Genomic DNA, 17,864 nt, shown 5'->3' with positions numbered 1-17,864 from the left:
ATAAACTATCACAACACTCAAGAAATCAAGCAGAATGCAAGCCTCCTACACATCGTTTGATCAATGACATCATGCACTTTAATTATGTCAGATAATCAAACAACCCCCGAGACTATGATTGTACCTCGGAATACGAAAAACAACGATCTTACATTGGATTTCTAAATCTTGACCCGATAAAGGGCGAAGGAAAGCTTATAAGGTACACATTCTAACATATTATCTTGTTCATATCCTCCCCAACGTATTGACTTGGGCGTTGAAATGTTCTTGAATGTGCCACCACCGAGGTATCCTAACGATCATGGAGCAACCCTGAAGTAAGGAGCACCATTGTCATGACCGTCATGCCCAAAGATCAAAATACACAAAACATGAGTGGTAGGTTGGTATCGACCGATCAATTGATGTTATTTGTTGAAAATGTAGACTTATTCACTTTGGATGTTTGGTTCAAACCTTCACTAGTCATTGAGCCCCGATGTTTCCCGCCTTAAATCCCTCATCCTAAAAAATTTCTTGCTATAAAAAAATTATTGATTCTATTTCAAAGTTTTTTGAAAGGTGATAGTATTTCAAAGTTGAAATTTATATATGTTCATTCAGATATGACAAAGACTAATTACCCTCACATGTAAAAGGACAAACTGATAAGTTAATACTTTCATAGACTTTTTAATTTCTTTCCTTCTTTGAGAACTAAAATGACACAAGACAACAATCTCATGGACGAAAATTACGTTTTACTCCAAAAATTAACCACCTCCTCTGGTTATAAATAAAGGTGTCTAGGGCCCTAGAGCACCATCACAAACACCACTCTGAATCCTTTTAATTAATTACCTTTTGAGTTCAATTCCTGGTGTTATTCTTGAGAAAATGGTTTCCCACCTTCCCCTAAAAACTCTCCTCCACCTAACTTCAGATCAGAGTGAGCATAACCCACTAACCATGTCTGATGACCAAATTTTGGAGCAAATTTACTCAACCCATGTCCATAGTGACACAAAGTTTGACGTGGACTCTCTGTTCACCCTTGTTGAGAACACCCTTAGACGTTCGACCCACATTGTTGACAATGTTGTGCAGGTGAACACCCCTAGCCATTTTGCTTCTTCACTTTTTGGCCTCCATATAAGCTTCTGCTTCACATGTTCCAATCATGAGAAATTTTTACAGGGTTCCCAAGCCAGCCTGGAGCATTTAGATGACAAGCAGCCCAAAACCAACTTCGTTTCACCACTCTGTACCCTGAAGCAGATTTCATCTGAGGTCATTCTCATAAATCTAAACTGCAGAGAAAGAAAAAAAAAAACGAAAGACTATTATTGTGTATATATATATATATATATATATATATATATATATATATATATTCTGCGTGTGTATATACATAAAATAAGGCATTGGCCACCATCACCATGGGTAAAAAAAAAATTGGTCCACAAATTAAAATGATCTTTTGTAAATCCTTTTTTACTCATAAGAACCATTTGCAAAAAAAAATGTGATTATGTTATTCTTTTCTTGAAGAAATCAGTTTGAAGATATTTTATTTTTCCGTTTTTATACTATTGGTAACTAAACAAGACAATATACTTGTAACAAAAAAAAAACAAGACAATTTTCGCGTTTAGAATGAATACAAACATGACTCATAGGTAAATAACTTGATGACATGATCGACGGTAGAATAAAAGTAAGAGCCTAACCTTTTCTCAGTTTTGACCGTTGGATCCGATCGATAGCTTTGAAACATTCCTTACTCCACGATCAATGCACTACACTGTAGAAGCTTACAAACAAGTTTTTCATGAGTGATAATTTTTTTTTTTAAAATCAACTTCATTCAATTAAGAAGAAATAAAGGGCCTAGCTAGAGGCCATTACATTAGCTTGGACAATGCCAATTAACCGTTGAGGAACCTCCTCAATCCACACATAATCATGCACGAATATTGTATTTAAATTTTATATTGACAACCTAGCTATTTAAATCATAAGAGAAATCAAAAACATCAAAGTTCGCAAGTAAATAACGACAATAGATAATTTTTACTATACAAGAATATTGTATTTAAATTTTATATTGACAACCTAGCTATTTAAATCATAAGAGAAATCAAAAACATCAAAGTTCGCAAGTAAATAACGACAATAGATAACTTTTACTATACAAGAATATTGTATTTAAATTTTATATTGACAACCTAGCTATTTAAATCATAAAGTGTATGCTCTCACCTTTTGCATAAAGGTCTAGCTTGTACTTTTTAATTCCTCTAATTTAAATGGTGTGATTTTATATGGTTTATTTATCTTTTCAACTAAGTCTCTTAATTTAGAAGAAATGTAATATTGTTGAATAGAAGAAAGTTTAAATTTTTAAGTATGAACTTAGGCATTTATATATTATTTTACCTAAAGTTTGATGCCTTGATAATTTTGCAATAGAAGAAAATTTAGAATTTTTTTTTTTACTTTTAAATTAGAACTTTTTTTAGGGGAAGAAATTACATGAAAAGATTTAGGTGTAATAATAAAAAATGATGCAGTTAAGAGCATTAGGATTTCTGAGTACTGCTGTTGGTCATGAGCTTAACTTAGTCTTATGGTGGCAGATGTCATGCAAGCCTCCAAGCGAGGAAATCGCCCACAAAACGACGCTTGCCATCCTCAATAAGCTCTCAAACTACGACTGGGACGCAAAAGCGGTGCTGACGCTGGCTGCTTTCGCCATGGAATTTGGCGAAATCTGGCTACTCACTCAGCACCAGCCAACAGACCTTCTTGCTAGGTCTGTTGGTGTTCTGAAGCGAGTGCCAGTGCTGACGAGGCCTGCTGCTGTGCAGAAGCACCGCCAAGCCATCATCGAGCTGAACAGCTTGGTCAAGACCACGTTGCTCGTAATTGAACTCATCTTTGAGTTGGAGAAGCTATCTTCAAGCTATGACACCAAGGATGTGCCTGCTTTGGAGCCTGCAATTGAGCAAATTCCTGTTGATGTCTACTGGGCGATTATCACTGTTGCTGCCATTGTTACTCAGATAGATTGTCTCACCACTGATTCGTAAGTTAATTGCCTACATTTATTCAGTAACAGGATCATTCACTCCCGTATTTTGGGAGATGCTTTTTGGTGTTAAGGAAACTGCCTTATTTTTTCCTTTTTTATTCTAAGAGGAAAACACCTTATTTTTTACTTTATAAGAAATACTAGTATTTAATTTTATAAAAAATACTTTCGTTAAAACGGTTGCATATGATAATAGAAAAAAATCTTTCAAAAAAAAAAGATAATAGAAAAAAGACTAAAAGAGTGTTGGTCTAGTGATAAACAATTTAGACCCCTTCATGATGAGAGCATAAGTTTAAATCTTGGTTGAAAGTAACATACAATTGTTTTTCAAATAGGTGACGACATCTGTCAAAGATTAAAAAAAAAAAAGCAACCATTTCTAACACCGACTTTGTTTCATAATTCGCAAGTTAAAAATGTTTTTTTTTTCAAATTATAGTTTTTTTACATAAAAAACGTATTGTAAATAATATTCCTGAGTGTTAGTTTTAACTTTTAAGACTAGTTTTTAACATGTTCGTACAACTGCAATTTAGATGGTAATTTGCCAATAATTTTGTTGATTGCAGAGAGCACAAGCAGGAACTGTCCCACTATGGTCAAAAGATCAACATTGTGCTCAGCAGATTGAGGAAACAGATCACCACCTGCAGACAACAGATAGGTAATTAGTAATGTAATTGAGGCTCTGCTTTATTGATTTGTTTGCTGGAAGCTCATAATTAGATACTAAGATTATTTGGTAATATATATTCTTTCAGATGAAGCAAAGTATGTTCAAACCCTTCGGAAACTTTTTCAAACCCCCACTGAAGTAATGGAGGTGTTTAAGTATCTGGTTTTTTCCAAGGATTCTCGAGTGCTTTCACTGTTTGATGGTACTACCAAGACCACGGTTCGTAACTTCTTTTATTTGTTTTTTCTGCTCTCAATTTTTATTTTGTTCCATATTTTAATATTATTCAAATTGAAATGCTTCTTCTTCTTGATGCCTAGTAGGCTAGTACATAATGATGCCCAATATTAGTTGCCCTGTTCGTCAAGTTGAAAAGACCACACATGGTCACTTTATCTTAAAGCATTTTACCTTGTATATTCATCATGAGCATCAATATGAATTGTCTAAATAACCCACGGTGAAATTTGGGTTAAATAACCCATAATCTAGGTGGACCAATCACATTTAAGATAAATTAATTATTTTTTTATTAATTTATTTATGTTAAATATGTTTTTGTCCCTGATTTATACACATAAATATAAAATGGTACCTGAAAAAAAACACATTTTTCTTCATCCCAAAAACATTTCTTCCATTAAATTTAGTCCTTCTTCCTTCATAATCATTTCAAAACCCAAAAATTCATATCTTCATCCATCCTGAAAACTCATAAATTCATCCCAATAAAGGAAAAGAATAAGAAACACAGAGCAAATAGGATTTTATATCATACGCAGGTAACTGTGAAAACTATTATACTGTTATGTTTGGTGTGTATTTAGGAGTATGACCCATAGCAAATAGTATTTTATAAACAAAATTGTGACCCTCGAGAAACTTGAGAGTTTGGTCGGCGCATCATCCTGAAATTTAAGTCACCATTTGTCTGTTAATTGCTAAAATGCATTCTACGGTAGATGGATGGTGGTCTTAAATTGAAATTTTAGTTTGATTGCAGAATGTTCATCTCCCTTCCCTTTTCTGGCCATTCTGCCACCATGTTCCATTTTAGAAGATTTTGGTATATATGTAAAGGGTGGTATACAACCCTTAGTTTGTTTTTCCACTTTTTCTGAACTGCAAAAATTAGGTTTAATTGAGAAAGCATTTGAATAAAAGGCATTATTGTTTACGGGTATCCCCTTGTATTCTTTCTAAATTGGATTTTTTATTGTTATGGCTATTGGCTAATAATCAATGAAAGTCAGAACTGTGGATAAATCCAAGCGTTTTCTTTTACCAAAAAAACTGTAGAAGTATCTTATGATCGAAACCATGAGAAGATTTGATTTCATATGGATCTACCGGAAGCAAATATGAATTCACAAAACATAAAAACCATTTGCCAAATTCATTATTCAATATTTCAATTTTGAGAACACAACAACATGAAACCAAGTGAGCTGAGAATCCCATGGCGGCGTTCTTTGAGTTTTGGGGAAGGACTAAATTTAATGAAATAAATTTTGGAGGGACCGAAATAGATATGAAAAATAATTTTAAGGACTAAAATCTTTGCGTTTTTTTTTCAGGTACCATTTTAAATTCATTTGTATAAGTTAGGGACAAAAACATATCTAATCATAAATAAATTAATAAATAAAATATAAAAAATTGCACTAATTTATCTTAAATGTGATTGGTCCACCTAGATCATGGGTTATTTAACCCAAATTTTACCATGGGTCATTTAGACAACCCTTTAAAAAAACAACAAAAATGTACAATTTCACGCATGCAAATTTTATTGCCAAACTAAAATATAACACGTGGACAAGAAAATGGTAGTTTTGAACAGGATTTCTATGTTTGGACATTATAAAAAATGTGCTTATTAACAAATTCAATTTCTAGGTATGTTTTTAAATTTTATTTAATTAAAATATTTAAAAGTAAAAAAATTGAAATAAAAAGAAAAGTTACAGAAAAATAACTTTCATTCTCACGCTAATGTAAGATATCCATCCTTGGACATGAGAATAAAATTTGAAGAAAACAAGATAAATTGGATGACTGAGAATCCATGATGTCTGGAAATAATTTTTTTAAAACTAATAACAAACATGAGAATGTTACATTCCCAACCTTACTTACCCGGGATTGTTTAAAGTTCCCTCCTACCAAAGTGGGTAAACTGGCTGCCATTAATTCTTGCATTCCTAGCTCTAAATCAAATTTTGATTCATTTGTTGCATGCCTTGTAGGTTGACATCACTGTCCTTAAAAAGAAGAATGTATACCTCTTCATTTCCACACTAGACATCACGGAGGAAGAAATCTCAGTGGTGAGGACAGTTTTTGATTCCATCAAAACCAATGAGCAATACAAGATTGTTTGGATCCCAGTTGTGGAGACATGGAGCGAGCAACTGAACAAGAAATATGAGGTTCTGAGAAGCAAGATGCCATGGTTTGTGGTGCCGAGCTTTGGAACCATTGCAGGGTACAAGTACATCAAGGTGGAATGGCACTTCAAGAAGCAGCCTATGGTTGTGGTGCTGAGCCCTCAAGGGAAGGTGCAGCACACAAACGCATTCCATTTGATTCAGGCTTATGGAATGAAGGCTTTTCCCTTTACAAAGGTTGATGAAGACACAATTGATAGAGAAGTTCATTGGTTTGGATCTTTGGACCTCAAAAACAAGGACTTAGAAGACAAGGTAAGTAAATTTTACAATTCATCTTTTGGGGGTAATAGAAAATTGGGATTGGTATGGAGTTAAGACTTATTTCTTCTTTTGTGAATGATTTTACAATTCATCTTTTGGGTCTAGTGATTGGTATAGATTAAAGTTTTTGGATTTTGATTCAACTTAATTTGTTTTTCAACCTATTTCTTAGAAATGATTTCTATGCGGTCAATTTTAGTGCGGTTAGTGTAGTGTAGTAATGTCGGCTTGACTGTGGTGATGGGACCAAAATTGACTGTAGTCAAACCAAATCCTCACTCTCATTTTTCACCACCAATTTTTTTTTTCAATATTTCATCACATTCATTATTTCTCTCTATGAATCAGATGAAAGCAGATAAGTATATCTTCTTCTACGGTGGCAACGACAAAGAGTGGATCCAACAGTTCACAAAGTTCGCCACCACCCTCACCTCCGACACCGTCATAAAAGCCGCCAACATCACCATCGAGCTCTTCAACGTGGAACAAGAAGACCAAAGCTTCGTCAGGCGCTTTTGGAGTGGCATCGAGAGCCTCTTCGTAACCAAAGCCCACAGAAAAGTTGACGCGGTAACTCAAGAAGTTCAAAAAATGCTCTCCTACAAGAAAGAAACCGGGTGGGCCCTTCTCAGCAAGGGGTCATCCGTGGTCGTGACCGGCCACGGAACGACGATATTGAAGGCTGTAGCGGAGTTTGAGAAGTGGAAGGACGTTGTGGGGAAGAAAGGGTTTGAATTCTCGTTTAAAGAGTATCATGACAAGATTGTGAAAGCTACTCACCGGTGCTCTCACCTTGAGATTCCTAATGTGGCGGGTAAGTTGCCGGAGGTTATACGGTGCCCCGAGTGTCCTAATTCCATGGAGATTTTCATTAGCTACAAGTGCTGCCACAGCAAGCACGCACCGCACTAGATGTTGTGCTTTGATCATTGATTTTATGAAAGAGTGTGGTTTCAAGTTGTGTGGGACTTTCAGTTTTATGTTTTTCTAGTGGAATAAGTTATACTTCCTCGTGTTTCATGAAGAAGGTAGTGTGTGTTTTCTATGTAACGTGGTAGTACTTGCTAATCTTGAAATTTCAATAAAAATGCGGCCTTTACTGTTAGTTTTGCAATGCACGAGTAACATATTCTTTATATTTTTTTAACAAGAAAATGATATTATTAATAGTAGTAGATACCAAAAATCAATAAAGCATGTGCTACACACAAATTAAACATTTCATGTTTAGAAAGCATCTTATGACAACCTTGTTTTGCTGAAGAATCGGCAAAACTATTCACCTTTCTAAATACATGGAATGCACCCTGTCACTCAACTTTTAACATTCTGCTTGAGGAATTTAATTAAAAGTTTTCATGGTTTATTTGCCTAATTGTTAACTCATTGCTAGAGTCGAGTCACTCTCAATTATTGCTCTTGAGATGTTGAACTGATGGAGAAGAGAAGAGAAGAGTATTAAGAATGGTCATTACCTCGGCGTTGTAAGCCCATAAATGTTCCACTTATTTGGAGAAACGTCTCATAACATTTTAATCTGCATTCGTAAATCGTAAGAATACCCCACGCCAATACTACTTACCCTAGATTCCCTTTAGATGCATCATTATTGATTTTAAAGCACCCCACCTCCGGAGGAAGCCGCTCTACATTGCGCGATGTTTGCGGGAAAGACTAACAAGTGTATATTATCATAACTAATAAATATGTTTTGGGAAAGTTAATTAATCACCTCATCCTTTAAATAAGTTGTTTGAGATTCATTTTCCAACTCTCTTAATGAGCCTGCAATGATAATGATGTGAGTGATTCACTCGTGTGGTACATAAATGTTAACTTGGGGATTTTTTTTTTATCATAACTTGTCATTCTATGGAACTTAACTAACTAGAAATTCCTCATCCTTATCCTTTGCTGGTGAGCTAAGATGCCATTAATTGGAAAAGGAGATTTGGATATGGGGGATGTGGGGGCTGCCCTTTTGTTCTCAGTAACATTTTTCAGTGCTAAATGAAACCATATCCAGCATGCGTGGTAACACCAACCAAAGCTGCTTACACGGCTTCAGCTATAGTACTATATGGAATGGACCATTTTTTTGACTTTTTCTCTACTCATAGGATCGGAGCAATTATATTGTGTTGTACTGTATATGCCTCCAAAAGCATAGTCCTCAATCATCAATGCAAATATATGAATCACCCAATATTTTTTCTTTGGGGTGCAAGGACATCACATGAAGTAAAGGGCACATAAATTGGAAGGTTGATTGATTGGTACACCTAAAGTTAAAATTTTGTAAGAGCATCTCCCATGCTAGTTGTTATTTCTTAGTTCTCATGTGGGCCCGTATTGCCACATGTGCTTAAGTAACTCTCAAGCAATTTTGCTCCAACCATGAGTTTTTAGTTTTTACCACTATTCATTTGGTCCCACCAACTACACTATTTATACTTTTTATTTTCATAAAGTAATAAAACAAAATCCATAAAATAATAAAGTAATTTGGATGAGAGAGAAATAATTAATATTTTAATCTAAGAACTCAAAAAGTAAAATTCCTTATATAAGAACTGAGTTCTTATTTTTAAGAACTAAGGAGTCCATGTCAGCACCTCTAATGATAAAGTTCTTAGTTCTTAGTTTTTAACTCCAAAATAAGAACTAAGAATCTTACATTGTAGATGCTCTAAGCAGTTATTAATGAGTCCATCGAGCCAGGAAAAGGAGGAATTTAAGTTAGTGACATTTTTTATGCCCCACAGTACTTCCAGTTTGCATAAAATCGAAAACGTGAAAACAGAAAAAAAAAAAAAAATCAGCAAAACGTCAAAGGGTGATTTTTTGTTTTTGGTCGAAGTCAAAGGGTTATTGGGGTGACTCCACCAGGTCATGGACTGGGCTATAGGGTGAGTGATGTCTTGTAAATGGGTTGTTGGACTGGGCCGAACTAATGTGTAATGAGTTTTAGTTGCCCCTCTGTATTTTCTTGATTTAAATGTTTTAGAATTTAGAAACTTAGATCAATTGACCAAAAAAAAAAAAAAAACTTAGATCAAGTAGAGACAATTATTTTCTTTTACTTTTAATTTTTATATGTTAAATAATAATGATGAAAATGTAAGAGTTCATGAGCCTATATCTTTCCATATCATTTTGATAATTCGTTTTTGTTTTGTTAAAAGAGTACTAACAAGAAAATGATAAGTTTTTTGGAATTAAGAAAATGATAATTTTTTTTTTTTGACAGTAAGAAAATGATAAGTTGTTTCTATGTGATGCTGATATTAATACTCCCTCCGGCCTCAATTGTAAGCAAAAAACATGGAAAAAATTTGGCCTCAAATATAAGCAAAAGTCATAAAATTCAACTCTATTTAATATTTTCTTTCCACAAATACCCTTACACATGCATTTTGTCATTTAATTTGTACAACTTCCTATATTTGTATTACCGAGCCGCTATAACTCATTTCCACACACATTCCCAAGTTAATTTATGCTTCCAAGTTTCTTACTAGTACTATAAAAAAAAAAGACTTACTCCTACACTACTTAAAAATGGCAGCGTCACTTATACCAAAAGAAAAATTGGCAGCACCACATAATTTGTTTAGCATGCCTTCATTTGACTTGGGCACTTGTGATGATGAGGATTTCTCACAATTAATTGTTGAAGATTCATTAGAAGTGGTTCATCTTTGTATGTTTTGATTTTTTACAAGGGAAACATCAAAAGGCATATTACTCTGCACGTTACTGCATTAAATATGTGAGACAATTAATAGTATCATAACGGAACCAAATGCACCCTGTTTAATTTCATTAAATTTTGGTGTTTAAAACTAGAAGGTTATTTTAGTACTTTTAACCTATAGTTTATACAAAATTAATACAAAAATTCAACTTTTAGTGTGCAAATGAGAATATTTGGTTACAATTGAGGCCGGAGGGAGTATATTTTATCTGACATTTGTAATATGAATACAATCCTTCCCTTGAAATTAAGACTCAAATATCATTTCAGTCGCTAATAGATGACTATGTCTATTCCTATTCCTATTCCTATTCGTTTATGACTCAAGGCTTCTAGAAGGAAGTTAACATAACAACATGATTATGTCTATTTCTATTCCTTTTATTCTGGAATGATCTTTTCTAATAAACTCTTAATTATTTTGTACAGTTGTCTTCTATTCTAGAATCCCCTCACATCTTCCTTTTCTATGTAGAGCAGTGTATTTAAATGTGTCGTTTTCTATCTTTGAATAGTAGTTCTGAATGAATCAAATTTATCTCATATACTCAATCCTTTGTCTTCTTTTCCTTGTTTTATATTTCTGATATGGTATGATTTGAATCAGAGCTCTGGTAGCTACATTCAATATGGCTGATCCAATTCAAGATCCGACTTCTTATTATTTGCAATCCTCTGACGTCCCTAATCTCTCTATTTCTTCCATTGTTCTAGAAGCCTTGAGTCAGCTACTTCTTTTGATAAATATTCACTAAGGAAAATAGGAAATAGTCATCTGTTTTGTCTGGTGTAATTGGTTTGGACTGATCCAACTATTTAGATCAAGAGTCCCAATCACTTGGAAGTGTCTGAATGCATTGGTTTGTACTGATCTTTGCAAGGTGAAAATGGAGGAGACAGTCTTCTTGTGAAACACAGAAAGTGATTCTTAACTGTCTACTGAGGCTCAGGCCAGGGATTATTGACTTGCTTTTCACATTTCACACCTCAAACTAACTAACAAAGTGCAGGCATTTTATTAGTGGTGATAGTTAAAGTGATATAAACATTTATTAATAATTGAAGTGTTAAAAAGAGCCAAAGAAAGTAATCAAAAAGCAAGTTCTCTGTGACGTTGACCATAAAGACCTTAAAGTAATAAGCGGTCTAGCAAGATAAACGACAAAATGTGAAAAGGTGACAATATATAAGAAGGGTTTACTACTTTACTTATTAATGAACTAGGCTTAGTCTATGATTCTCACGAGGGTAAAAGCAGATAAGATTAGCCTCAAGAATTTGATTCTGCCACATATCATAAAGAAAGTGCAAGGTTCTGCTAAGCTATGATGGGTAAAACTAGACATGTAGCCTCAAGAAAAAAAAAAAAAAGAGGAGGAGAAGGGTTAAAGCAATTGATGCTGTCAAAATCAAGTGCTAGGAATGATTAAGCTTAATGGTAACAGGTTTGAGAATAAAAACTTGAAAGAACAAAGGGCATGCAATAGACAGCACATAAGTCTGAAATTTTTTCTGCAATATATGGAAAAAAGCTTTTATGAGTAGTTTTTTTTGTCAGAATTAATAAGGAGTGATATAAACAAGCTATTAAACGGTATGTGCAAAAACGTTATATCATAAAAAGCAAAATTGGGAAAGATGAGAAAATATCATTCCTGAGTGCAAATACTAGAAGCCTACAATTACTTATCAAAAGTAAGGAAATGTACAATAAGCCTAAAATTACTTAATAGAAGTAAATACTAAATAGTAAACATTCAATTATAAAAAGTCCTAAACTTGAATTCCATGCCACAATGCTGGGTCTCTTGTAGCAGCAGTCTCTTCTTCCTCAGCTTCACCAGAAATCTCCTCAAGTGATTTCCCATTAGGTTCAGGCACCAAGAATGTGAAAAACAAACCCAAGAGGTTAGCAACACCCAAAAGTATAAGCACATTTCTCAGTCCAATGGCATTTTGAGCATACAGGAACCCAAAAGAACCAACCATTGCTCCAGCTTTCCCAGCAGCAGCTGATATGCCATGGCATGTTGATCTCAGCCTTGCCGGGAAAATCTCCGCTGGCACGATAAATGTGGTGGCGTTAGGGCCGAAATTGGCGAAGAAGAAGGTCAGTGAGTACATCACAATAAACCCAATTTGGTTTCCCTTCATGGTCCAGTGGTGGTAAGGAATGGCTAAACCAAACATGAACACAGTCATGAAGAAAAACCCGATCAACTGAATTTTAATCCTTCCAATCCTATCAATGAGTGCCACTGTGAACCAGTAACCAGGGACAGTGCTGCAAAGTGCTATCAAAGTTTGAGCTCTTGCAATCTTGTAAACCTCTTCAATTGCATTCATGGTTTTTGCATCTGGTAGCCACCCAATTGCAGTGAAAATGTCCTTTTGGAAAAGATTCTGACTGTAATAAGCAATGTCCAGAAGAAACCAAGTAACAGCAGTTCCAGCAAGGTGAAGTCCATGGCGGCGGAGGAACTGGTTTGAGAACAAGCCAAACTTATTCCCTTGTTGTGCTTCCAATTTCTGAATCTTCTCTGGTTCTGGTTCTATCTCAACCTGCAGCACTTTTGACATGTCTGCAGCTGCTTGCTTTGCATTCTTGGCAACCAAGGCAGTGTACCTTGCAGTTTCAGGCATTTTCATCCTCCAATAGTATGTGAGCAGAGCTGGAAGTGCACCAAACATCAAGATGATCCTCCATACATAGTCAGCTTCTGGCACTGTGGACAAGACTGGGTTAACTTTGAATGCTGGAGCAGGATACCTGGCAGGTTCAGAACCAGAGAAAGTCAGTAAGGAAGGCAAAAAGTTAGCACATTAAACAAACTTAACAATATTTATTTAATAGAAACCTAATTTTTTAACAGTAGTTCGGTTCCATCATGAATCAACTATTCCAAAAGCTTAAGTTGTTAATGCATAAGGCCATGTAATGCACATGTTCATCTACCATATGCTGAAACTCAATTTTTATTAAAATAATAGGAGCAACAAAGATTGAACCTAAAACCACTAGAGATTCTCAGTACCATGTCATCAACAACTAGAAAAGCTACAACAACTAGAAAAGCTAAGCTGTTAATTTTGTATTTTTTTAAGGTACCTGGCATTGAAGGCAGCAGAAACTATAATTGCAACCATGCCACCAGTCAAAATTCCAAACCCTTGCATAGCAAAAACTGCAGCAATGAAAGCTCCACGAGTCTTCTTGTTGGCATACTCAGACATGATAGTAGCTGAAAGAGGGTAGTCACCACCAATTCCAAATCCAAGCCAGAACCTGAAGAAGCAGAGTGTAGCTATAACAGCTTTAGGATCCTTCCCAAAGGAAAGTCCAGAAGCAAGTGAACAAAACACCATGAGCACAAGGGTCATCCCATAGACCCTTTTCCTTCCCATTTTGTCCCCGAGCCAGCCGAAGAAAAGCTGGCCCGCGAGGGTTCCGCAGAACGCGACGCCATTGATGGCAGCAGAGACATTTGTTGGCAGAGAACCGGGTTTTGTGGGGTTATCAAAGTAGTATATTCGTCCCAGTAGCTTGGTGACAAGGGAGATGCAGAAGAGATCATAGGAATCAGTGAAGAAACCCATGCCTGCAATCACAATTGCAGTGAAGTGGTACCATTGTGTCTTGGCAACATCAAGTGCATTCAGCACATTCAATTGTTCCTTAGCCATGTCTATTGATATTTAGTCACAAAACTCTCTTCCTTAACCTGAAATTCAGCAGATAAAATTAGATGTATGATATAGATATACTAAAAAGACTGTGCTGGACAATTGAAAAGCATGTGCAGATGAATGTATTAAGAAAAGTTGCTCCTAACTACCATAATATTAATTTGACTATGATTTTCGAACAAACGAATTTTCAAACATGCACGAATTTAGCGATTTAAACCATGCATGGTGAATTTACTGCATTACTGTTAAAGGGTGTTCATGTAAAGTACACTACCATTTAATCTTGCATTGAATTTCATGTAACTATAGTAAATTGCTACAAACATTCATGTACACATCATCACTGTAATTGCAATCAGTCCATATTGAAATCACAGTAGTTCAGAACATTAAAGAATTCTCAGGAGATAACAAGAAACAGAGCAATGATCATTGAGTGATTATACATATATACAAGAAAGCAAATAAAGAAATAAAAAGTGGTGTAACAAACCTCAAGCTCAATGATGATGGTGATGAATCAGAGAGAGCAAGGTAGCAATATAGAATGCTATGCTACCCTGTTCATGCGAGAAGGGTGAAGGGAAACAAACTGCAGAAGGAGCAACAAGAAACGTCGTCACCCGGAGAGTGTGAGTGTGATATTGTTGAGAATGGAGGGAACAGGGAATGGTTCCGTATTTATATAACTGCCTATTGAGTGAATCTCTATCTTTAAGGCCGCATATTCCCCACGCTACTCTAATTTTGTTTTATCTTTCTTTTTTTTCTGTAAAACGATAAGGATTATGGTAATTAATTAATTATATCTTACTTACAAAAAAAAAACAGAATAATCTGAATTTTAGCCTTTTTTTTTAAATTCAAAATGAAAACTTTATCATAGTTTTTTCTATTCTGATCCTTATTTTTAAATACATGGTTATATAAACTATTATCCTTATAATATTAATTTATTTTTTTATACATCGGAAAGAATAAAATTAATTTATTTGAATATAACCAATAAACATAATAGAGAAAAATGATGATGCATGATTTGAAATTGAATAATTATCAACAATATTCAATATTGTTTCTAAGCCATGTTTTTAAATTAATTCAATATTACGTTCATAAAAAATTCTAATTCAATATTCCTATCACTTATCTCATTTTATTTCAATTTCTAATTCTCATCATATTTTTTCTACTGTAATCATTATTTTGAGTTCAATTTGATACTCCTTATATATCTTCTTTTCCATATTATGGTTCAAAAATAATATTATGTACCAAAAATAATTCTTTTTTTTTTGTTACAAGGAGGGGAGAGACCCCAGAGAAAAAACTAACTCAGAGGAGAAGGAGAAATAAAACTAGAGCCAACATCTCTAGACAAGAGAGAGTGGCATTCACCAAAAATAATTCTTTTCGATATTTAATTTCTGACACAGCATTTTATCTTTTCCAATTTCAAATCGTTAGTTCTATTCTTAAATTCAAATTAAAAGGTCTCCTAAATGATAACTTAATTGGTAAGAACTATAAGACATATAAGTTGGGGTAGGAGGTCCAGGATCAATCCCTGAAATGAGCAATTTATCTTTCCAATTCAAATTAAAAAGTAATTTCACTCAATATCTATACATTATATTATAATTAAATATATTAGTTGTTATAAATTTTAATTATACAAAAGTAAATATTTACACCATGTATTTTTTTTTTTGAAACTCACCAAATTTTATCATTCTCTTTTTACTTTTTAGTTTAAATTAAGTTCTTTTTTTGGTTTTTTTTTTTTAATTAAGTTTTAATTTTAGTTTTAATATTTTCAAGTTTGCATCTAGCTAATAAAAAGAAAATGAAAAGAAAGATTTTTTTATTTAGAAAAAATAGATTCATTCAGAAATCAAATAATCAAAATTAGGACACAGCTGACGAATAGTACATCGACCAACCACCAATACCAACCACCGGGACAGATGTACCTTATAGAGTATGAGGTCAAGTGCCCCCATAAGCTTTTTGATATTGTAGGTGCGAAAAACACTAGAAAGGGGGGGTTTGAATAGAGTTTTTGTATCTCGGGTAAACTTTTGGCCTTTTTCAAAACTCAAAGATAAAAACTAAGTGCTGAATGATAGGAAGTAAAGCACACGAGTATTTTATCCTGGTTCACTTGAGATAAAAGCTCAAGCTAATCCAGTCCACCTGTGAAGGTGATTTCTTCCTTCTTCTGATGAAGGCAATCCACTAAAATCAATGAGTGTTACAACTGCACTTTGCAACCTGCTAAGTGACTAACAGTACACTGATTTTCTCACTAGTATCCTCTTAAGAAGCTGATCTACCGATCCTCTTAAGACTAGCTAAATACTGAATCAGCCTTGATTCAGTCCTCTCAAGATCCGACCAACCTTGGTCTCTTGATGAACTTTACAATATGATGTAAAAGGTTTCGGGTTTACAATGAGTGCTTCTAACAAGCGAATAGTAAACTCAGATGTTTAAGAACAGTGAAGAAATAATGCTAAGAGAATGGTTCGTATATGTTGAATATTTTCAGCACGGTTTCTTCGCCTCTTTCTTCTTCCTTCAGCCTTTATATACTCCAAGGCTTGTGATGTAGCCGTTGCTAGGGTTTTATCCGTTGGAGTGGCAATTCTGTAATATCAGACTGCTAGGCTGTACAAGGTAGGTGGCGGACAGACTGAGACTTGTACGACGTTGTACTGTGATAGCGACCTGTCCTTTCACCAGTTGACTTGAGATGAAGGAGCTTCAGATGAACGTTGATGAAGCTTCTGATCATCGTCAGATTGAAGCTTGGATTCTTCTGACCATGCAACTTCTGCTACTGAACGAGTTCCTCAGAACTTCTGATCGTCAGAGCTAGAATAGCTTGGGCCTTCAGAACCAACTTCTTGTAAATCTTCAGAACTTGAGTCTTCTGCTTCTGGACCGTTCCACTGGAACATCTGGTCTTCAGAACTTCTGACTTGAGTTCTTCAGATCTTCTTGAGAGCTTCCATCTTCAGAGCTTCTGAAGTATTTGCCACTGTTCAGAACGAACATGGTAGGTTAATGAGCTCTCTTTTTAGTAGCCCTTGGTTCTTCTTCTTCTGAACGAATAGGCTTGGGTCAGATTCAGAACCTGTTTGTCACAACTTAAAAAGACAAACGTTAGGGTACCACAATTGTTCATCATCACAAACCTTAATTGTAATCATCAAAACATAGAGATGCAACCACTGATCAAACCTTGATCTTACAATCTCCCCCTTTTTGATGATGACAAAACAAGTATTTTGATGAACAATTTTTACACAATAAACTGAATACACAGGAAAGGAAGGATCAGAGATTAAACTTATCCTTGTGTAACGGTTTGCAATGCTCTTTCTGAATCTGAGTTAACACCGGATTCTGAGCAAGGGTCTCCCCCTGACTCCCCCTGAATCTATGACTTGATGAATTTGTGAAGAATCTAGATTCGGAGTCTGGTTATGTGATCAGAATTTACGCTTGAATGGATGTATACTCATCAGAAGTGATGGTTCAGAACTTAGCGTATATCACATAATAACATAGAGTTGTCTAGATATAATTGGAATAAGGCGTCAGAAGCAAGATTAGTTCAAAATGTATTCCTTATCTGAGACGCTTGACAATATCTATGTGCTATAAGTATTGATACTTGTTCTCCTCTACTGGTTTTATGTAATATAAAAATTTATCAAAAACCAATTTACGTACTCCCCCTTTTTGTCATAATCAAAAAGAGTGAAAAACGCAAACAACAATAACAATAACAGAGAAGTGATGCAAATAAGATAGGTTATTATTATTGAATGGAGAAGAAGTACAAGGGATCGAGAGGAAGGAAGAAGACTAAGCCTAGACAAACAGGAAATCTCGAGAATTCTTCATGGAGAGAAGTTGAAGGTGGAGAGGACGAAT

The 17,864-nt window shown here is 34.8% G+C and overlaps 2 protein-coding genes across 2 annotated transcripts; one reads left to right on the top strand and one right to left on the bottom strand.

Moving 5' to 3' along the window:
• The first annotated feature begins 807 nt into the window (after nt 1–807).
• On the top strand, nt 808–7,577 carry LOC130717918 (protein SIEVE ELEMENT OCCLUSION B-like). Its single transcript, XM_057568322.1, has 7 exons — nt 808–1,089; nt 1,180–1,272; nt 2,622–3,070; nt 3,649–3,743; nt 3,841–3,974; nt 6,005–6,460; nt 6,818–7,577. Exons 1-7 carry the CDS (start codon nt 880–882, stop codon nt 7,382–7,384), a joined length of 2,004 nt encoding a protein of 667 aa, XP_057424305.1. The 5' UTR covers nt 808–879; the 3' UTR covers nt 7,385–7,577.
• Nucleotides 7,578–11,876: 4,299 nt separating this feature from the next.
• On the bottom strand, nt 11,877–14,646 carry LOC130717919 (low affinity inorganic phosphate transporter 1-like). The gene is made up of 3 exons (XM_057568323.1): nt 14,413–14,646; nt 13,339–13,951; nt 11,877–12,999 (listed from the first exon to the last, which is right to left on the bottom strand). The coding sequence occupies exons 2-3, from the start codon at nt 13,911–13,913 to the stop codon at nt 12,003–12,005; spliced, it is 1,572 nt and encodes a 523-aa protein (XP_057424306.1). The 5' UTR covers nt 13,914–13,951; nt 14,413–14,646; the 3' UTR covers nt 11,877–12,002.
• Nucleotides 14,647–17,864: the final 3,218 nt, after the last annotated feature.

This window comes from Lotus japonicus, chromosome 5, assembly GCF_012489685.1.
Source record: "Lotus japonicus ecotype B-129 chromosome 5, LjGifu_v1.2".
In the NCBI taxonomy this organism is placed as follows: Eukaryota; Viridiplantae; Streptophyta; class Magnoliopsida; order Fabales; family Fabaceae; genus Lotus; species Lotus japonicus.
This window is presented reverse-complemented; position numbering and strand designations above follow the sequence as displayed.